Here is a 23871-nt window from a genome sequence, read left to right on the forward strand (position 1 = left end):
GTTTTGACTTCAAAGCTAAATGTCGTTCTTTTGGGATGGAGGTAGCATATGGCTAGCTAGCTAAATTTATTATGCTATTTTCAGGACCTTGGGAAATGAAGATAGTTTGAGTACTGTGATCATGCATCTGTTACATTCATTGGTTGAGCGGATTTCACTCTTTTTCTGAACGTCAGTGGCGCCATTATAGATTGGGTATGTCACAGGAGTCGGAGTATGGATTGGCAGTCAATGTGACCGATCAATATTCCTATAAATTATGGTTTCCTTGTTTGAGTAAGCTACTAAAAGAAATCAGGCTGCATGAGATTAAAGATCTACATCTCATGCTACATTTGGCAATGAGGCTTATTCTAAGTTGCAAGATACAGAATTGATTTTTTAGATTGAATCTGAGGAAGCTGCTACTTTTATCCAGGTAGCTCATTTGGTTGAACTATTGCTCTATTAGTGTTTTTCTCTATTCCATGTTCTATTTTGCTCAATGAGTCTAATTAGCATCTACTCCCTCTATTCCAAATTATAAGTCATTTTGGCTCTTCTAGGTGCATAGCTTTTGCTATACACCCAGATATACACTTGTTAGTGTTGATCTCCTCCGACTCGGCCCAACGGTCGAGTCGGGCTCTGATCCGCGCCCTAATCAGGGGCGTCTAACCATATCATGGGTGGTGGGCCCCCGTCGTGCAGCGCCATATAAAGGAGGTCGGGGGCTGGGGCTCGTGGTATGAGGTTCATCGCCGCCCAAAGAACACTACCGACAAACCCTAATCCGATCTAGAGGGTGCGCTGACAGCGACGGGAAACGCCACCGCCTTCGCCGCCGCCGAGACACCGCCGCTACTGGACCGTCGTCACTAGACTTCACCGCCGGGACGCCGCCGTCACCGGACACCATCGCCATGGCCACCTCCTCCACCAAGCCGATGGTCTGCCTATCTACATCCCTCTCTCCTTTTAGTTCTCTCTCTAGGACGATCTACTTGTTTATTCCGAATGTAAGAGAAATCATCCACTGATCTACGCCTAGTTGATCCTTGTTTCCTAACAATGGTATCAAAGACAGGTTAGGGTGTAGATCTAGTTCGGGGAAGAACTTTAGAAGGAGATGATTCGATTTGATTCGGACTAAACCCTATCCCTAAACCTAGAAGAAAGGACAGAGAGGGGAGGGAACTACCCGGGTTCTCCTGCCGGCGTCGCCACCACTGTCGTGCGGGAAGAAGATCCCGCCACCACACAGGAGAACGAGCCAAGCCGCCGCATGACGCCGCATCGCCGGCGCGTGGGCTCGGCCTCAGAGCACCGCCGCAAGGCCACTCGACTGCGACGCGTTCACCCATGGGCGAACGGGTGCGCCGGTGAGGGGGCCTGCGGCGGCACCGCCACCTTCCTCCGGCCGCCATGGGCAGCCGCCGCTGTCGCTTGTAACACCCCCGGTGTTACGATCTTATTTAGTGCCGTGATTTAGGCCTAAGTAAAATTTTCGAAACGAGTTCCGCGGAATTTTTAATTTAAAACGTACTTGATGTGATAAGCGAATCATGTGTGACTTAGTTTCGCGGACTCAAGTAAACGCTCAAGTTAAACTACGCCGTGCGTAGGAATATTTATGAATGTCCGACGATGATTCTAGCAAGCGGTTTATTATATTAGATTAAGCATAAGAAGCAACTTTTATAAATAAAATAAAATTCATTAATAAATAAAAAGATATATATATATATATATATATATATATATATATATATATATATATATATATATATATATATATATATATATGTGTGTGTGTGTGTGTGTGTGTGTGTGCACTCCCGTGTTTATTTGGATAAGCACGCGTGGTTGAAAAGCTTTGGCCTAGTGACATAGTTACGTTCACATATAAACTCGTTTTAGTCCCTAGGATAAATTAGTAACGTATCCGTGAAAGCAGCCGTCCTGACCGCTTGACGCTTAAATCCGGTGGTCCGTTTTTCCTGCTCTGAAATAACCCGTCTTCCGAATTATTAACGTCGCGTCGTGTTATCGGATCCGTCGCCGCGTACGCGGGCTCGCTGGATATCGTCGATGGAGCAGTACCGCTATCTACCTCCATTGTCTCATCGTGTTATTGTCTTTGTCACAGCGTCGTTGTCTGCCTTCGCATTCCGCCAAGTTGAGTTGTCTCATATCTGCACGCACCTGCTTTGATCGGTTCATTTGTTGTTCATATATACATATATCAATTCTTCTTGATCATTGATATCATGCATGGCCGGTGTCGGTCCGATCCAGCTGCCAATATGTACGTGCGGAGAGAAAGATGATATTATAATATAAAGCAGGCGAAAACGCAAGGACAACTTAACTCATCCGCTCCCTGTCTGTACGTGCACCGGCACCGTTCACGCTGTGCCAAGCTATTGGCTGTCGTAGTTGACTTTGGAATAGCAAGCGAAATGATCGGCGGGACGTCTCCCTGCCTACCTTGCTTGCTTGTCTTGCCGGCCGTGGCCTGTCTCTGTCTGTCTCCGATTCCCTCGTGCTGCTTTTCTCCCCCTTTTTCTTCTCTGCTGTGCCGTGGAGGAAGCGCCCCAGCCTAGGAATGCCACTGCCGGAGACCGAGCGACTCCATTGCCATCCCCGCTTCCCCGCGAGCGTGCGCGAGTTCCTTGGGCATGCGTGGCTCTCCATTTCCTGTTCCCCGCGGCTCCTCCGTGCCTACGGCATTGCCCTGCTACTCGTCCCGTTGTCATGCGCCCCGCAGCGCCCTCACCTGCGGGTTCCGCCGCCGTCATGCCGAGCTCCTCCGCCGCAGCGCCTCGCCGGTGACGGCACCCGCACGATGTCTAGCTCCTCCTCGCATCCGAGCGAGCCCGCGCCCTCGGCTCTGCGCTGCCCGTGCCGCGTCCCGCAGCGCCCCGCCATGGCTCCAGTCTGCCATAGCCGCCCCTCCTTCCTCCCTCGCGAGTGCGCGCAAACCCACGGCCCGCGCTGGTTCGCTACTCCCCTGCGGCTCCACAATCACCGAGCCCAAGTCCCGCGCCGGAGTCACGCGCTGAGCCGCCTCGCCCCGCTGGACTGCTGCCCCTCGGCCCACGCTGGAGCGCAGTCGCCGGCGTCCTTGCTCTCCCTCCCATGCTTTCGGTCGCAGCACGTCACCTCCCGCCATTGTCTCTTCCTTCCTCGCTCTGGCCCAGCGCCATGCGACTTCCGTCCACCGGGCTCGCCTGCTGCTGATGTCCCCATAGCTCCACCTCACCGCGCAACCCACTGCATTGCTAGAGCCGTTGCCGCTCGCCTGGCCGGCGCCATCACAGTCGGCGGGCCACCACCTCGGCTCGCGTGGGCGAGCTACCGGGGCCCGGTTCGGCTTTTACCGCGGCCAACACGAGGCCACGCGGGTTCCCGTGCAGCTCGCCGGAGGGCTCTCCGCCGCCGCCATGTCTTCCCCGGCCCCTCAGCACCGTTGTCGCCACCGTCGGTCGTTGTCTTCGGTTGTGCTTTGCTTCTGAGGAAAGGAAAAGGTGAGGAAGGGTATAAATCCAAGCAAAAACGTTATACAGGGTCCTTACTGCAAATACATTACTTGTTTGAATAGTGCTCGTGGATCTCGGCGCGATTAGGGAAAGTGCAAGGGGCTGTTTCGCATTATTGCCGTCGCCACTACCGTCTGGGCCGCGCGCGTGCCTGTTGGGCCATGTCGCGCTGGGCCGCTCGTGCCCGTCCCCGCGATGGGCAGCGCGTGCCCCCGTCTGGGTCGTTGCTGCGCCGTCTGCCTGCCTAGGCCGTCCGCCCGCCTAGGCCGTCCGCCCGTGTTGGGCCGGCTTGCCGCCCGTGCTTGCTGCCGCTGCGCCTGGCCGGCCTAGTGTCTTATGGGCCGCGCACCCGTGTGTGGCTTGCTGGGCTGCTCGCGCACCGCACCCTGATGGGCCAGTTAGTGGCTGCTGGCCGTACCAGTGTTGAAATGTTTTTCAAAAATCGGTTTCTAGGTTTAACTTGTAAAAAATCGATATAAAATGGTATAGGAGTCCAAAAATTATGAAACTAGTTTTGTTAGTCTCCTAAAATTATGCTCTATCTGTTAATATATTTTGTTCACAAAGTTTGATAATATTTTTGGGAGCTATATAAGTATTTTAAAATACTTAATATTGTTAAAAGATGAACTTGTAGGAATTTCCGAGATAAATCGGTAATAGTGTTGACTCTAAAAATTTAACAGTAAACTACTAATATTATTATCTACTCACTGTAATTTTTATAGCTCAATAATAATTAGTTTGCTAGGTAGATAATGATGCTCTATTTCGAATAACGATTAAATCGATAGAATGAAATAAAGAAACAACTTGGGTTTGTATAACTAAAATAATTATTGGGAAATAACGTCTTATTCGATAACATGGATATGTAGCCTAAGTACGGCCGTCGTTAGAACTAGCCCATTAACTCGAGCGGCGTAAGTTGTATTTTATGAGTCACGATTGCAGTCGATTAATTTCATCTATGCATTTGCATCAATGCATATCATATAAGTACGAGGATGGATCAACGGATCAATCAAAGGATGATTGGAAATCCGAAGATGGTGTAATGGTATTCTCTCCAGGAGATGATGCGATGGGTTTTCTATCCAGATGATTGTGGAGGATCTGAAGATACAGATACTAACTTTTTAATATATATCTTACCCAGACAAGCCCCGGTGCATGACCCCTACTTTCCTGCAGTTTAAATTATATTTGTGCATTAAGTTTTAAGGAGTTGAATGAAACCCACTTGCATATATATCTTTATCCTATGAGTCTTACTGGTATGACAGGATCGTGTAGATTGCTATGCTACAGGACTCCGGTAGAAGTCGAGTGATTGCCTGTCACTCGCGAGATATAGGAAATATATTATTAGATTATCATCACTTGGAAAAATATAAAAATGGTGGAATGGAAAAATGATGACTGGGTAGGGATATGGTTTGGGTATTGGTGGGTGTAAGAAGTTGTGTCGCCGTAGACACGGGGCATAGCTTGGTTACACTGCTTTCCTTGTCTGGTCGATTAAAGACCGTTCGTTGCATAAGACTCTAGGCAGGTCACAGACTTATTATCCCGAGCACATACTTGTGTATGGGCTCTTTTCGGACCGATTGTTAGGGTTTTATTTTGGTGGAGGAGGTCCTTGTACCACACTGAGTCCGGGACTCAGGGGCGGGGGCTTGGAGTCCCAATTTAGACGGGGACCTGGAGACCCGGGACATGAGAGTGATGGGTTGATCCTGCTTGTGCCTGGGGTACAAGCGGGGCATGTGTTTTTGGGGTACCTAGCTGGAGGCATTGATTCGTGAATCACCGGGAGATCCAGTACGGCTTGTTTACGGTTTAGCATCGTAGTAAGAACTAAAAGATGAAGGATGGAAGATGGACAAAGGAAATCTGATTGCTTACCACCTTCTTGAAAGTAGCATAGGTGCTTACATAGAATGGTTAGTTAATGAACCCAATGCGGCTATTAATAAAAATCTAATATAAGGACGCACGCTTAGTAATGCTTCCTACAAATGCAATAAACCCACAAGCCAAATAGCCTTGCATATCCTTAGAGTATTTGCTTTTCTCCTATCGGATAAGTCTTGCTGAGTACAATTGAGTACTCAAGGTTTTATTCTCCCTGTTGCAAGTGACAGGTGGAGGCTTGAGCTGACCTTTGTGTGTGGATTCCTCCTGGTGGACTCAGCGAGGATTCCTTTACGCTGTGATCGTAGTTTTTATTTATAACTCTCACTAAATGCTTTTATAAACGAAAGTTTCATAATCTGTTATTGTAGTTTATATTTCTATACTTCATCATGTCATGTGTAGATATTTATTTCTACTGTAATTCTGATAACATGTTTATATTCCGCTGTTAAATTAAATTGTTCATAACTCTGATAATATGATTACATTCCACTGTTATAATGATAAATATTATACTCTGATGTTGTATTAAAAGTGGTGTAAGGAATGGTTAAGAATGATATAAGCTTTATTCTCTTATTTGTGATCCTGATGGCGAAAATGTGGATTTTTGAGTTCTCCCCTGGGGTGTGCCCGATGGAACCGAGTAATTTAGTGTTCTCCCCTGGGTGCTTAGTGTCTAATGGAAGACAAGCACTCCTGGGAGGCATTAGATTAGGCGGTTCTGCCACACCGCTCCTCCTCATGTTTGTGGCAATGAGAGAGAAGGGTAGGGAGAGAATGATCTAGGGTTCCGGGGGAAGAGGCCAGCGCCCTGGTTTTGTCCCGCTGAGATCGACGGATAGCCATCAAATGAGTTGGACGGCTCCAGGTGGCTGGGCCGTTTTTTGGCCCACGCGGGAAAGGAGAATCCCGGCCTAAGCCCAGGTTGCGGCCTGGGACGTGGGAGCGCGCAGCGCGAGAGTGGGCCTCGGGCTAAATGAATAGTAGGGTTTTGAATTTGTTTTATTCTTTTTAGAAGCAATTTTTTGATGAATTTAGCTTAGATTTCATCTCCATTCAATTTGAACCAACGGGATAAATTGTCTAGAGAGTAGATAAGTACATAGAAATGCTTATGATCAAGAATTATTATTTTTCAAGTCTTTTCATGTTTTCGCTGCTATGAATATGTTTATCCTCTAATTAAATTGGAACCAACAGGAAATTTTTAATTGGAGGAGTAGTCTGATTTGTTTAAGTCAAATTATGATATTGTTATTTTTCTGACCAATGTTGGTGATAACAATATTATAAGTTTATTTATGAGTTTTATGCATTAGTTCTATTTCTGCCCAACGGTGATGTAGAGTTAATGTAGAAGCACATTGTATGTTTTATTTTTGACCATCGTTAAATTAAGGCATGCAATTATTATGTCAATTGTTTCTCACTTTCTCTGATGTTGTTTTCAGGATACAACCCAATGATGTTTATCTCATCCATTCCGCCTCTCAATAGAAGCAACTATAACATATGGCAAGAGAAGCTTGCGATAGCACTTACGCTGTCCGACAATGATCTAGCACTAACCTCTCCCTGTTCTACTGAGCCTGAGGACCTGGTGAGGGCAGAAAATGAGACTGATGTAGCTTTCACTACTCGAGAGCATGACCATGCAACAATAAGAATGAAGTACGACCTTGATCGTGCGAAGTGGGATAGTTCAAACCGTAAGTGTTTGATGGTGATTAAGGGCTCCATTGAGGATCCAATAAGGGGATCAATCCTAGCATGTACCACCGCCACTGAGTATCTCAAGAAGGTGGAGAGTCAGTTTACTAACTCTTCAAAGGCTTATGCAAGCACTCTTATTAAGAAGTTAGTTAATGAGAAATACGCTGGTGGAGGGATTAGAGAACACATATTGAAGATGAGCAACACGGCATCCAAGCTCAAACCAATGGGCACGGGGCTCAAGGATGAGTTCCTAGTTCATTTGATTTTTGCATCTTTGCCCAAAGAGTATGAGACCTTTGTTGTTAATTACAACTTACAGCTAGATAAATGGGACATTGAGAAGCTCATTGCTATGTGTGTGTAAGAAGAGGAGAGGCTTAAGAGCTCACATGGTGACTCCATCAACCATGTGAAGGAAACTAAAATAAAAAAACTTTAAGAATGCTAAACCATAGGGGAAACCTTAGGGGACAGTAGCTCCCTTTCTAAGTCACAAGGAAAGGCCCCATAGATTGATCACCATCAGAAATTCAACAATGTTCAAATAGACAAGGATACCTGCAAATGGTGCAAGAAGGGACACTACCGGAAGGATTGTCCAGAGTTCCTAAAGCACCTGATGAGAAAAGGTGAGGACATTATTATATTTATAGATGAGTCCTTGTATTTAAGTTATGCAAAATCTACTTGGTGGATTGATTCAGGTGCAACTATTCATATTACAAATTCATTACAAGGATTCCATACGAGTAGGACCCTGCAAAGAGAAGAAAGACACATTAAAGTAGCAAATGGAGTCAAAGCTGAAGTTGAAGCCATTGAAGAACTCCCATTAGAATTAAATGATGACTTTATACTTAAGCTTACAGATGTCCTTTATGTATCCTCTTTGCATAGAAACTTAATAAGTGTTTCATGTTTAGACGATGATAGATTTGATTGCCATTTTGGTAATGGCCAATGTAAGATTATGTTTAATCATAAGTGTGTTGGTCTTGCCTTTCAACAAGACGAGCTTTATTTGTTATCACTTTTGTGAGAATGTGAATGTTGTGAGCAATAAAAATGAGAATGCCTCCTCATCTATGAATGTAAGTAATAAGCGGAAGAGAATTCATGTTGTATCATCGAAATTATGGCACTGTTATTTAGGCCATATTTCAAGGGAGAGGATAGAATGACTGATTAAGAAATCAATTCTTTCGCCATTAGAATTTTTAGATTTAGAACAATGCATTGATTGCATTAAAGGAAAGTATGTTAAAAATAAATAAAGACGCCAAACTAAGCGTAGGAATTTTAGAAATAATTCACACAGATATATGTGGTCCGTTTCCTGTTAAAAGTATGGATGGTTATGATTCATTTATAACATTCATAGATGATTATTCTCATTATGGCTATATTTATCTAATTAAAGAAAGATCTGAAGCATTGCATAAATTTAAGATATTTAAGGCTGAAGTAGAAAATCAACACAATTTAAAGATTGAGATAGTAAGATCCGACTGTGGGTGGGACTACTACGGTTGACATACCCCATATGGCCAAGTTCCTAGATCTTTTGCAAAGTTCTTACAGGAAAATGGCATAGTTGCCCAGTACTCTACACCGGGCGAGCCTCAGCAGAATGGAGTAGCTGAAAGACACAACCGTACATTGATGGATATGGTGAGAAATATGATAAGTTACTCCACTTTATCGATAAGTTTGTGGATGGAGGTGTTAAAACCGCCATTCATGTTCTCAATCGAGTACCAAGTAAATCGGTGCCCAATACACCATATGAGTTGTGGATAGGAAGAGAACCTTCACTTAACCATTTATGTGTGTGGGGTTGTCTAGCTGAGGCTAAAGTATTTAACCCAAACATTGGGAAGCTAGACTCTAAGACAGTCAGTTGTCATTTCATTGGCTATCCAGATAAATCAAAAGGTTATCATTTCTATTGTTCTGACAGATATACGAAGTTTGCAGAAACAAGACACGCTGTGTTCTTGGAGGATGAGATGGTCAGGGGGGCATGGTAGCGTGAGAAATTAACTTTGAGGAGAAGCGGGTATACATGCCCACTCCGATGGTTCAGGAGTCATTTTTCTCGCTATCTGTTGCTGTTGTGCCAATAGTGCTGGACACTATAGTGACATCACCTGTCTGTTAGTTCTCCTATGGCAACAATAAATGAATATGAGAAACCTGTCCTTCAGGATCCTATAGAGTCTGTTGTCACACATGAGGGAGAGCAACAATAGCCCCATATGGAACAAATGCCAACTAATGAGGCCCCTAGAAGGTCTCAAAGAGCTAGAAAATTAGTTATTCCTGATGACTACGAAGTCTATGTTAGTGAAGAACATGTTAGTGAAGAATTTCAAATAGAGGGTGATCCCACCTCATTTGAAGAAGCCATGAGAAGCGCTCACTCGTCGAAGTGGCTTGAAACCATGGAAGATGAAATGAGATCAATGAACACCAATGATGTTTGGGACTTAGAGAAAATTCCTAAAGGAACCAAGACAGTAGGCTGTAAATGGGTCTACAAAACTAAATACGACTCTAAAGGGAATATGGAAAGGTTTAAAGCGTGAATTGTGGTGAAAGGCTTCACACAAAGAGAAGGAATAGATTACAATGAGACATTTTTTCCAGTCTCATACAAGGATTCTTTTAGAATTATAATGGCGTTAGTGGCACATTACGATTTAGAATTACATCAGATGGATGTAAAGAGGGCTTTCCTTAACGAGGATTTGGTTGAAAATGTTTATATGGCACAACCAAAATATTTTGTCATGAAAGGAAAAGATCATATGGGATGCCGTCTAAGGAAATCCATTTATGGATTAAAACAAGCCTCTAGATAGTGGTATTTAAAGTTTGATGAAACAATAAGAAAGTTTGGGTTTAAAGAGAATGTAGAGGACAATTGCATTTATACAAAGTTCAAGAGTGGGAAATTCATTTTCCTAATCCTGTATGTGGATGACATCTTACTCGCTAGTAGTGATGTTAATCTACTACTGGAGACGAAGAAGTTCTTGTCCTCAAATTTTGATATGAAGGATCTCGGTGAAGCTTCATTCATTTTAGGAATAAAGATTCACCGAGATAGAAGAAAGGGGGTTTTAGGATTATCGCAAAAGACATACTTAGAAAAGGTTCTAAAAAATATAGTATGCATGCATGTAAGCCTTCACCTGCTCCCATAGTCAAGGGCGATAGTTTTGGGGAATTCCAATGTCCTAGAAATCAATATGAGATCGATCAAATAAAAGCGATTTCATATGCTTCAGCTGTCGAAAGCTTACAGTATGCTCAAGTATGTACACGCCCTGACTTAGCTTTTGATACCGGGATACTTGGTAGATATCAGAGTAATCCAAGAATAGAACACTGAAGAATGGTAAAGAAAGCTTTGCGTTATGTGCAAGGCACAAAAGGCCTCATGCTAACGTACAGAAGGTCTGATTTCCTACGTATAGAGGGGTATTCAGATTCAGATTTTGCGGGAGATGTAGATGATAGAAAATCCACATCAGGCTATGTATTTACTCTCGTAGGAGGAGCTATATCATGGAAAAGCTCCAAGCAAACCGTCACTGCATTGTCCACAATGTATGCCAGGTGAACTGGCTAAAAAATTTATGTCCGGGTTGAAAGTGCTCGACGACATTCAAAGGCCACTCAAATTGTACTACGACAATAAGACAACGGTGTGTTATACGTATAACAATAAGTCAAGTGGTGCTGCCAAACACATTGACATAAAGTTTTATGTTGTGAAAGACAAAGTCTGAGATCATTCTATTAGTCTCGAGCATGTAAGTACAAAAAAAATGCTTGCGGATCTGCTTATAAAAGGCTTACCGCCCAATGTGTTCAAAGAACACTTAGTCAGCATAGGTTTACGGGAAAACCTATGATCCCTTGACAATAAGGGCCTACTGTTTCAAAATAGAGAAGTGTATTCTAGCTGTTAATCTAATGGTACTAGCCGTTATGATGAGGTATGCTCTATGTACTAATCTGTGATAGAATGAAAAAAGATAAAGTGATCTAAGTTTAAGTCATAAGGTGAGATCAAGGGGGACATTGTTAGTGTTGATCTCCTCCAACTCGGCCCAACGATCGAGTCGGGCTCTAATCCGCGCCCTGATCGGGGGCTCCCAACCAAATCATGGTTGGTGGGCCCCCATCGTGCAGTGCCATATAAAGGAGGGGGCTCGTGGTATGAGGTTCACCGTCGCCTAAAGAACCCCACTGACAAACCCTAATCCCATCTAGAGAGTGAGCTAACAGCGACGGGAAGCGCCACCGCCTTCGTCGCCGCCGAGACACCGCCGCCACTCGATCGTCGTCACTGGACTTCACCGTCGGGACACTGCCATCACCGGACACCGTCGCCATGGCCACCTCCTCCACCAAGCCCGATGGTCTACCTCTCTACATCCCTCTCTCTCCTTTTAGTTCTCTCTCTAGGACGATCTACTTGTTTATTCTGAATGTAAGAGAAATCACCCACTGATCTACGCCTAGTTGATCCTTGTTTCCTAACAACACTATGTCTAGATATGTAACAAAAGCTATGTACCTAGAAAAGCCAAAACAACTTATAATTTGAAACATGGTGAGTATTATCTTATTCATTTACTGGCAAGTTAATAGTGAACTCCAGAAATTGTTTAGTCTTTATTTTTATGTGATGTCGTCTTTATTTGCCTCTCGTAGGGTTCTCTTAGAGCACTTATGGAGGAAGTTGTCTTGTGTGGTGTGTATACCAGAGATAAAAAAGGGGACATTCCTGGTGACATTATTAAGGAAGTCAAAGATTTTGCAAATGCAATACTCAAAATTATTACTGGATGGATGACTGCTTCAACATTTTTAGAGGAAATACTCAACTGTTAGATCATTCAGATAGTCATGTGAAAAGAAAGGTACTTGTTGGTTAGCAGATTTTTGTTCTATTGGTTTTGTTGAAATTGTTGCTAATTGATTTCCTTGGAAGCTCCTTTTTTCAATGTGATTGCAATTGATTTATACTTCTCTACAGACACTTGGGATGATGTCTGAAACAGCCAGACAAAACAGTTTGGTCCAAAAGCAAAGGAAAAGCACGAAAACTGAAGCATAACTCTGGTACTACTACAATTAAAGTAGACAAGAGCTCTGGTCCTTATTTCAGCAAATTGTGCTTAAAGATTCTAGAGTTCATTGACAGAGAAGTTGATTCGGAAAGTTCAGTGAAAATTTCTGCTATTTCTTTGCTTGAAACAATATCAAAAGAGTATCACTCTGATAATCTTGTTTATAGCAACTGCCTTGCAACAATCATTGATCATGTTGGCTCTGATGAGGTAGCTATGTCTTCTGTATTAATTCATACTGTGGGCTCTCTGATAAATGTGATTGGATCAGAAGCATTACCACAACTCAATATAATGCTAATATCACATCAGATTTCATGTTGCCCTAGTGGAAATTATGCTTAGGTACTACAAGTGCAGGTTTCGAGGCAGTTCATGGAGGTTTTGGGTATGGTAGTAGGAATTAGGAGGGGGAGAAAGTTCTAGACTTCATGGTAGCTTTTGACCTGATGATAGCCAACACTTCTTTAGAAAGAGAGAATCTCATCTAGTGACCTTTAGTAGCGGACAACACTCTAGCCAGATTGACTTTGTCCTCGCAAGAAGAAAGAACAAACGAGCATGCTTGGGTTGCAAGGTGATACCAGGGGAGTGTGTTGTTTCTCAACATAAGCTTTTGGTGGCAGACTTTTGTTTCTAGGTGCCTACCTATAGGGATAAATAAGCTAAGATTGAAAGAACAAAGTGGTGGAAACAGAAAGGGGAGACGTCAGAGGTATTTAGAGAAAAGGTTATCAAAGAGGGCTCTTAGAAGGAAGAAGAAGACATAAACAACATGTGGGAGAAGATGGCAACCAACATTCAGAAGGTGGCCTCAGAGGTGTGTGGAGTAACCAAAGGAAGTGGAGGCGAGGCTAATGATACTTGATAGTGGAACGAGGAAGTCCAAAGGGCTATTAAGGAAAAGAAAGAATGCTATAGATGCTTGTACCATGACAGGAATATGGACAACATAGAGAAATACAAGGTGGCAAAGAAGACTATAAAGCGAGCTGTAAGTGTGGCAAAGGGTAGAGCGCACGAGGATCTTTACCAATATTTGAGTATGAAGAAAGGAGAGAAGAATATTTATAGGATGGCTAGGGTTCGTGACAGAAAGACAAGGGACTTCAACCAAGTTAAGTGTATTAAGGATGAAAGGGGGCATCTCTTGGTGAAGGAGGATGAGATCCAACATCGATGGCAAGAGTATTTTGACAAATTATTCAATGATGAAAATACAGACACAACCTTTCAGTTGGATGACTCTTTTGATGACACCAATAGGAGCTTTGTGCGGAGAATCCAAGAATCTAAGGTCAGAGAGGCGTTGAAAATGATGAAAGGAGGTAAGGCGATGGGACCGGATGGTATCCTAATCGAGGTGTGGAGATGCCTCAGGGACATAGCTATAGTATGGCTAACCAAACTGTTCAACCATATTTTTCGATCGAACAAGATGTCTAACGAGTGGAAGAGAAGTATATTGGTACCGATCTACAAGAATAAAGGGGATAATCAAAGTTGTACTAATTACCGGGGAATTAAGTTGATGAGCCATACTATGAAGATATGGGAGAGAGTTATCGAGCACCGCTTGAGAGCAATAACACGGGTCTCTATGAACCAATTTAGTTTCATGTCCGGAAGATCAACCATGGAAGCCATTTTCTTAATAAGACAAGTTATGGAGCGGTATAGGGAGAAGAAGAAGGACCTACACATGGTTTTTATTGACTTGAAGAAGGCTTATGATAAAATACCAAGGAATGTTATGTGGTGGACTTTGGACAAACATAAAGTCCCAACGAAGTACGTCAGGCTCATTAAGGACATGTACAACAATGTTGTGGCTAGTGTTCGAACAAGTGATGGAGACACGGATGACTTCCTGATTAGGATAGGACTACATCAAGGGTCAACTTTGAGCCCTTATCTGTTTGCCTTAGTGATGGATGGGGTCATAAGGGATATATAAGGGGACATCTCTTGGTGTATGCTTTTCGTGGATGATGTAGTGCTAGTTGATGAAAGCTGGACATGAGTGAATCAGAAACTGAAGTTATGGCGGGAGACTTTGGAGTCCAAAGGTTTTAGACCCAGTAGAACTAAAACTGAGTATATAAGATGTGACTTCGGCACTGCTACTCGGGAGAAGGAAGATATTAGTTTGGAAGGTCAAGTAGTGCCTAGGAAGGATACATTTTGATATTTAGGATCAATACACAGAGAGACGGAGATATTGATGAAGATGTTAGCCATAGAATCAAAGCAGGGTGGATGAAGTGGCGCCAAGCATCTGGTGTCCTATGTGACAAAAGGGTACCACAGAAGCTAAAAGACAAGTTTTATAGGATGACGATTAGACCTGCTATGTTGTATGGTGCAGAATGTTGGCATACGAAAAGACGATATGTTCAACAGATAAGTATCACGGAAATGCGTATGTTGCGTTGGATTTACGGTCATACAAGAAGGAATCGAGTTCGGAACGATGATATACGTGATAGATTAGGGGTAGCACCAATTGAAGAAAAGCTTATCCAACACCGGTTGAGATGGTTTGGATATGTCCAACGGAGACCTTCAGAGACACCGGTGCGTAGTGGAATCCTAAGCCAGGATAGTAACATGAAGAGAGACAGATGAAGATCGAAGTTGACTTCGGCAGAGGCAATAAAAGGAGACTTGAAAGGATGGAATATATCCAAAGACTTGGCCTTAGATAGGAGTGCTTGAAAAATAGCTATTCACGTGCCTAATCTTTGATTGCTTCTGCTAGGTTTCAACTCTAGTCTACCTCAACTTGTTTAGGACTTAAAAGCTTTGTTGTTGTTGTTCCACTGGAACTGCTCGTGGACTTTCTAACCAAGACATAGCCGTGCTGCTATCTGCACTTACAACAATTGGGGGTGGTTGTGGAAAAGCTGGGTGAATTTGTTAATCCATATTTGAAGGAAATACTTGATCTGGTAGTATTGCATCCTGAATGTAGCGCTCAAATGAACGCTAAATTAGATGCAAAAGCAGCACATGTTCGAGAGCTACTGACCATTAAAGTCCCATTATGTCATCTAAATTTGTTCAATTTTTTTTCTTGGTCATATGATGAAATATGAACGTGCCTGTTTTTCCTTGGATCTCATCAAGTTATTGGCTGCAGGTCGCTTATCCTCCCACCTTTACTGAATATGTACTCCCTTGTTGCAAAATGTGGAGATGGTAGCCTTTCGTTTGGCATTCGATATGCTTGCTAGCCTAGTTGGTACAATGGACCGGCTGGCTGTAGAAACTTACCATCCGAAAATATATGAGCATTGTTTAGCAGCTCTTGATCTCCGTCGCCAACATCCTGACTTTTTGAAGAATAATATAAATATGGTGGAGCGAAGTATTATTTATGCCATAATCACTCTCACCATGAAGCTTACAGAGGGCACTTTAGTAGGCCACTTTTTCTTTGTACTTTGGAATGGGCCGAGTCCGAAGTTGATCAGTCCTCATCAAAGAAAAGTTTGGACCGTGCAATTGTTTTCTACAATGGTTTACAAACTTGCTGAACAACACAGGTACCTTCATAACTGCATTGAATACTGTATCCTAAGTTATGTTCAGATCATACTCAGAGCTTGATTTCACCTTTCTTTTAACTGTCAGTAATCGACGCTATTGGTCTGGTGTATTACGCTCATCATTCTTAACGACCCCAACTAAAGGCCCCGTTCGGCTGGCAGAATTTTGGCTGAATTGTTGTGAGAGAAAAATACTGTTCCGGCTGAAAAAAGAAGCCGAACAAACCGAATATGGGGTAAGCCGAACGGGACCAAAGCATGCTTTTTTTTCAACTACCTGCTGCCATATATTTTCTCTCTTGATTATTTAATTTGTCTTTGAAGGTCCTTGTTCACACCTTACTTCAAGTATCTACTGGAGGGATCTATCCAGTATCTGTCTAAAGACGATGCTTTAGCTGGTTGGAAACAAAATTGAAGATGTTCAAGTTGAACAGAAGGATAAATTTTGGAGGTTAAAAACTTAAAACTGTGGAATTTAAGAGCTCTAGTTTTGAAAGCCTTATACAAATGTTTCCTTTATGATAATGACCAGAAGATCCTCGATTCCTCTAATTTCCAGGTTGGTTGGTTCTTTGTACTACAAGTGTTTCCTTTTTGTATCTGGCGTGTGCTTTTTGTAAGGCACAGAAAAAAAAAGTGCATGGCAGTGCCTTTCATGTTCTGTTGTACTCCTGCTATCTCAAAATATAAGGCGCACACATATTTCAAAATACAAACTTCATAATCTTTGACCAACAATTAGTCTAATAATATAAAAAATATGTGGTACAAAACTACTTGCATTATATTTGTATTTACAAATACTCTGTAACGATTAAACTTTTGTTGATCTGTAAGAGGAATTAGCAGTCAATTCGTGCCTTTGGAGACGGCACCAACTCAAATCGGCGTCATGTTCTGTAATAATTCTTTGTTCCTATGATATTAGTACCATCCACCTTCAACCCGTGCAGTTTTTCCCAGTGATATCTTTGTATTTTAATATATTTGGTGTTTGCAGGTTCTTTTGAAGCCTATTGTCTCCCAATTTGTTGTGGAACCACCAGAATCTATTGAATCAGTTATGGATGCTCCATCAATTGAAGAAGTAGATGAAAATATTATTTTGTGCTTGGGCCAGGTGGCAGTCACTGCACGATCAGATGTTCTTTGGAAGCCTCTAAGCCATGAGGTGGGAATCTCTTAAGTTTTTAAGATTGTTTGCCTAACTAAACTAATTTCGTAACTCACAGGATTTAGGTTACCTAATATAAAGAATCGTAAAGACTAAAGACTATGAACAACAGTGTACAGGATTTATTGCTCACTCCCTCCGTCTTACCACTTCCTCGTAAAATTGCAGGTGCTGATGCAGACCAGGAGTGATAAAGTTCGCCCCAAAATGCTGGGTCTGAAGGTTATCAGGTACATGGTCCAACATTTGAAGGAGGAGTACGTCGTTCTCCTACCAGAGACCATTCCATTCCTAGGCGAATTGCTTGAGGATGTGGAGCTTCCTGTCAAGACACTGTCGCAGGAGATCTTGAAAGGGATGGAAACCCTCAGCGGCGAGAGCCTCGGGCAGTACCTGTGAGGCCTCAGCTCCTCGCGATGGTACCCTTTGGCTGATGAACTGTAGAACATCAGCCATCATGCTCATTATCTGTATATCACATCGGACGTATTTACCTTGTAATTTATGCAGGTTACACTTAAAAGATGTATGTAAAATAAATTTGAATCTATACAAATTTGGGCCAATAATCATAATTTGAACTTTTCGTGGGCATTTGAGTTGCTTGCTTGTCTTTTTTTTTGGATGAAGGAAGTTTTATTGGCCCCGCTTGCTTTTCCTGTATCGACAAAAATCAAATGTATACCAAGTGATTCACATCTCTGTTTTAATCTGGTGTGCGTTATAATTAGGCTGTTAAGATTGGCTGGCTGTGCTCGGTGACTTTTGGGTGATCCGCACCGCACCCTCCGCGTCAGGGTACCATCTACTAATCACGTGCCAGGAACAACAGCACATGGAGCAGATAATGCTTCTGAACTCCTTGACCTTTCTTGGGTGTAAACCAATGACCGTGATATAGTGAAGGGCACCCGCAATGGTTAGATTACCGGCTCTAAGCCAACTTCTTTAATAGTGCTAACTTTTAGCACATAGTTTTTAATATGGAAAGCCCCACATGATATTCTCACACAACTCTGAAATATGTGCAAGAGCTTAGCTTTTGATCAAGAGCTAGCTTTTCTCTCTCTTCTATTAAAATATAAAAAAAATGCTTAGAGCTAACATAAAAGCCAATTATTGAAGCTGCCCCGAGTGGATTTTCTTTGCTCGATGAGATTGCCGCTTGCCAGGATTGTTTGTATGAGTATGAGTATGACAGATGGGATTGGTTTCTGAATGCTGACCGTCACAGGGTATTAGGTCACATGGTTGTAGCAAGACTGCAAGAGAGTCTCGATCTGATCGAGTGTGACAAAGAATGACAGGTCCTTTTCATACTGAATTTGAAGCTCAGATTTGGCCGCATGCCGAGGGTGAAAATTTGAGATCTGGAAGTGAAGACCTTTACTTACAGGCTTACAGCCCTGATATTGAAGTTCACCCACTCTAGTGACACTAGTTGACAGATCGAGAGCACAATTGAAACTAACCAAGCTTTCTTGCGAAAGTAGCAGTGTAAGTGTTCTTGGAATTGATAGTTTTAAAAGGGTGCAGTCTTGTGCTTCTTCCAGGTAAAAAAAAAAAAAATCGATTCCTCGGGCAATTTTGGAAGATAGGGTTATAATTGACGTCGCATATTGTAATAATTGGCCTGATTCTATCTCATGGTAGATGAAGCAGGATATAAACTATTCTTTATCTTAAAAAAATTGACCCGTGCTAGTGATGTCGACATGCCTAGGACCACAGAGCAATGAAGTTTCGAGGCCAACACTAAAGAGACGCTGATATGATGTCACTAGCCTCATGTTTCTCGTGGAAAGATGAAGGATTGTTTGGAGTGTTCGGCTGCACTAAATTTCAGACTTGTTCGGTTTTTTTTTTCAGCTGGAGGCGTGTTTCTCTCTTATAACATTCCAACATAAACAGTATTTTCAACATGACCAATAAAAATTTCAGTCTAGCCGAACACTCTCGTTGATGACAAGGGATCAAGAGACCAACAAACCCTAGGCATAGAGGCATGGGCATCTTTTGACCAATCCTCCTCTTCAGTAGAGTACAGTACGAGTACTATGCATCATTGCTGTCACTAGCTTGCAATAGTAGTAGAGTACACAGGCCTTGTGGACAAAATTCCATCACCACTTCACTCAACAGATCAGCATAGTTGTCTGATGGCTGGAAACTGAAATCGCATACTGTCGTCTTCAGGCAAGACAAATGGCAATTAACATAACCTTCAAGAAAGACAAATGTAATTTAAGGAAATTTTATTGATTTCCACGTCGAAAGCACCCACATTTAGTTCTCGGATGAGTTCCTATGTAGCTACGTGGAAAGTATACTTTTCTATACATGCTTGTGGCTCCTAACTTACTTTACGATCTTTTTCCTCTCGAAATGCTCCGATACAATCTATGCAAGAAGTAACGAGCCCTGTTCGCTAGGCTTATAAGCTATCCTTTTTCAGTCAACGAGCAGTATTTTTCTCTCACAACAAACCAGTCAATAATACTTTCAGCCATGGCTTATCAGCCAAGCGAACGGGCAAATACAAGGGACGCCAAAGCTATCCTGTTGGCTGCTGCTATAACACCACTCTTTCTAAACAGGATTTGGAGCCTCACCGCCGCACGCATCTATTATTATCTTGCTATGTCTTCAAGCCTTTTTAGTAGTTTCTTCGTATCTGGTCTCAACGATGGTGATGGATTACAGCAAGCCGTTGCCAATTCGAAGTAGGCATTTAGATTGTCCTCCTTCCCAGAATTCTTGCTTTGTTTGATAAGCTCGGAACTGAAAGCTTCTGATATCTTCCTCTCGAGAACCAGGTCTTTGAAAGAGGCCGGCAAATGGATGTCGCGCGCATTTGGTGACTTATTATCATTTGCGACCTCCTTCTGAGCAAGCATCTCGAGCATAATCACTCCCAGACTGTAGATATCACTCTCCCTGGTGGCATCCCTCATCTTGATCAGCTCTGGAGCCTTATAACCCTGCATTGCAGATGTCTCAAGCATCTCTTGCGCAGCAGCAGGGTTCAGAAGAAGGTAGAGGCCAAAGTCTGATATCCTGGGCTGGAAATCAACGTCAAGCATAATGTTATTTGTTTTGAGATTGCCGTGAATGATTGGTTTGTGCGATGCTGTGTGAAGGTGGTCCAGTCCTTTGATAATGCCGATAGACAGCTTGCAAATTATTTCCCATCTCTGTGAATCATTGATTCCCTCTGCAGGCCAGAAGAACAGATAAAGATGAGAACTTGCAAACAAAAAGGAAAAACAGGGGGAAAATATTATTGACATTTCACGACTGAGTGAGACTAGCTTGTTAGTAATGGGTGAAATTCCTTTATAACTAAAAACTGTCCTTTTCAAGTCGTTGATATTCTGAAATGCAAACGGCCCAAAGTTCATCGCAACCAATCTGCACCAGTTGTTTTGTGCATGTAAGCAATAAAAACTATTATATTATGCAAGCCTTTCTCTACGAGACTAATCAAAGAATGTGATCCAACAACTCCCTGAAAACGAGAGCTGATAGATGCAGGAAACCACAAACAGTTCAGAAGGGCCACAATTCCACCAACATAAAGCCCAGAATAAGTCATGGAAACCGCTACAAATGCATTTCTCTGTTTGATAATAAAACAACCACCATGTCCGTCCTGAAAAAATTGGCTTTGCCCCCCAAAGCCTTGATTTGATAGAGGACTTGCATCGCCCAAATTGTAAAGGCAACAATTAAAAGCTTGAAAGCGTTATACTATTGAAAAGGAGTGAAGCTTGCCACATGTAAACCCAAGATCTTACGCAACAAGAAGAAGATGCTCAGATAACAACCAACTATGAAAATTTTACTAAGCACTTTATGAACTGTCCCTTTGTGTAGTTAAGGACAAGAGCATAAAGCGTAACAGTGAAGACACATGGCTAAAAGTAACAAAAACCACCCTGCAAGGCTGTAACATAGTACCCACCAGGCCACCACAGCAATCTGCTTAATCCGCGAAGCATCGTTGCTGCGACGCTTTTACCGCAGCGCGCAGGCATGGGATGACGAAAGTAGCTAATCATCTAAATCTGAGGTAAATTTCAAATTCTGCAGTAAATCCAAGCAATGGAACCTGAACCAGGAAACCTTACCGACACTTGAGCAAATCATTTCGCATGATTAGCCTTACTCCAAGCTACTAGCTTGCGTCTAAAGCAAATGACGTGAAGGGACACAGACCTTGCAGGAACCGGCGCAGCGAGCTGGCGGCGTAGAACGGGTGCACGAACAGCTTCTCCCCGCGCGGGCCGATGTAGAGCGCGCGGATCGGCACGAGGTTGGGGTGGCGCGCGGCGCCGAGCACCCGCGCGGCCGCCGCGGCCTCCTCGGCGGCCGCGGCCTCCTCGGCGGCCGCGGCGCAGGCCGGGCGCACGAACCGGAGCAGCGCGACGGCCTCCCCGGCGCTGAGCCCGGCGCGGTACAGCGTGCTGTGCGAGGACTTGGCCACCACCTCCCCGGGCGCCTCGAGGATCGCGGCCACCGTGAGCGCCTCGCCTCCCGGGAACCGCAGCAGCGCCTCCTCCCCGCCGGCGGCGTAGCCGCCCGAGGCGCCGGCCGCCTGGAACCGGTCCGCCCTCGCGCCGCCGCCGCCGTGGGAGGGCAGTACCGAGCGGCCGCGGCCACGACCCCGGCGGCGGCGGACGAAGTAGAAGATGACCAGAGCGACGACCACGGCGAGAGCCGGGAAGAGGACGGCGTTGATGAGCGCCTTGCGCATTGCTCCGTTCTAGACTTGGGCGCGCTCTAGATCGGCTTGGTTGCTCTTGCTGTTGCTGGGGTAAATGGGCAATGGGAAAAGGGTAGTGTGGTGGTAGCGTGCTGCTCTGGGGCTGCTCTGCTCTGCTCTGCTTCTGCTTTCCTCTGCCTTGCGCAGCCTCTGCTATTCTTGCCGTTGGGATGGGGGAGAAGGCTACTAGACAGGCCAGAGCCTGGGGCTTTGTTTATATCACCTCCAAATTCCAAATTTTTTCACTTTTTTTTCATCATATCAATTTTTAGACGTATGTATGGAGTATTAAATGTAGTTAAAAAAATAATTAATTGTACAGTTTAGTTGTAAATCACGAGACAAATCTTTTGATCTTAGTTAATCTATGATTGGACAAAGTTTGTCAAATACAAACGAAACGTGCTACAGTGTCCAGATTATAAAAATTTGCAATCTAAACAAGGGCTGCGTGGGATTCCTTTCCTTTCAGGAAGGCTCTGTCGAACTGAGAGGAAAGTTGTGTGTGAAAGAACGAGAATGTGGTATGGGACGATGACTACGACTGTGAGAAAGGGTGGAGGCGAGAGGCGACGATGTTCTTTTGTTTGTTTACTTCCGGTCTCGGCGGTGTGTCATGAGAATTTTACTAGTATTGAAGTTAATTACACTTTAGCTCCAGGGGGAAAAACCGCTATTTAACTTAGCCATTGAACATTTTTAGCGCCGCTAATCCTACTGAAGGCAATATTCATCTTCTACTTTAGATGACTATATCTATGCCTCACCATTATAGATGATTATTTCCTTCGTCTCTGATTAAATTAATTTCTATAGTTGTTTTTGAGTTCAACATGAAAAGGAAAAATGGTACACTCCAATCGTGGAAATGGCAGATTCGGATGACTCTTTCTCAAGCATTATTATTAGGATACGGCCCTTGCATTGCATTGCAATTGCATCTGTCTCTCGTATGCCGGCGTGTGATTGGAACAGGCATTGACTTTATATGCCGTTCTCTAATTTTCGTTACTATTAGTAAAGTGTGAAGCTGCCTGTGTCGTCCCAGCGGGTGTTGATACGACCATATACGATCGTGGGTTGTTACTGCTGACTGATTTGGTGTGAAGAAAAAATACTGTTTTGACTAAAAATTTACTATTGTTTACGACCAAGCGAACATGCTGCAAAACAATGCCGTGCAAAAAAGCTCTATGATTTAGGACAGAAATCTGTGTTCTGTTGAGAAAACGAATCTTCACTTGATTTTGCTGTTGCTCGGTCGAACGAACTGGAATGATTCTTCTTTCCATTCTGATCTTGTCGAATCGTATAAAACCAAGCAGATCCTTGTTCTTTGATACTACACATATATACTCTCTCGTTTTTTTAAGGATCCTACTTTTTTACCCCTGTTTTATTTTGAAATTATGATTTTACCTTTATTTTTTTACTTTGTGAATTTACCCCTATGATTTCAAAACGAAGCAGCACTTTGCTCCTATTCCATCATCCTCCTCTAACGGTGTTAAATTTTGTACAAAATGACAGAAATGCCCTTCTGATTTTGCCCATGTTTGTTAAGCATATTTGTGATTTTACCCCTAATTTAAGAATTAGACATTTATATTTACTCAAATATATTTGGCACAACTTACAATTATTTCAATTCAGATTTGATGTTGAAAAAATATTCAAATTTTTTGCAGCACCTTAGCAATATTTTGATAACATAATGACAACAATATGAAGCACATATAAAACACATGACAACAATCATGGAGAAACATGTCCATATCACATTTCGAAGTCTCCCATACACCATGTGAATATTTCCACAAAAGCTACAAGTCTACACCATGTCACCATGTCCACAAAAGCAACAAGTCTGCACCATGGCAATATGTCTACAAAAGCAACAAGTCCGCAACATATGAACATGTGCATAAAAAGCCACAAGCATCTCATTCAAAGACCACCTAGAGACCTAACAAAATAGCTAGCGTTCCTGTTGTTCCTCTTGTTCGGCGCCCTCCTTGTTCCCTTCTGTACCTCTGTTCATAGAACTTGGACTGAAGAGCCTTGGTTGGTC

General features: G+C 43.2%; 1 protein-coding gene and 1 pseudogene across 1 annotated transcript; one reads left to right on the top strand and one right to left on the bottom strand.

The window, feature by feature from the left end:
• Positions 1-88: 88 nt before the first annotated feature.
• LOC136491140 (uncharacterized protein At3g06530-like) lies at positions 89-17434 on the top strand (annotated as a pseudogene).
• A 1876-nt stretch (positions 17435-19310) lies between these two features.
• Positions 19311-21999, bottom strand: LOC136493526 (putative kinase-like protein TMKL1). Its single transcript, XM_066489625.1, has 2 exons — positions 21254-21999; positions 19311-20249 (listed from the first exon to the last, which is right to left on the bottom strand). Exons 1-2 carry the CDS (start codon positions 21789-21791, stop codon positions 19666-19668), a joined length of 1122 nt encoding a protein of 373 aa, XP_066345722.1. The 5' UTR covers positions 21792-21999; the 3' UTR covers positions 19311-19665.
• Positions 22000-23871: the final 1872 nt, after the last annotated feature.

This window comes from Miscanthus floridulus, chromosome 11, assembly GCF_019320115.1.
Source record: "Miscanthus floridulus cultivar M001 chromosome 11, ASM1932011v1, whole genome shotgun sequence".
NCBI classification, from domain to species: Eukaryota; Viridiplantae; Streptophyta; class Magnoliopsida; order Poales; family Poaceae; genus Miscanthus; species Miscanthus floridulus.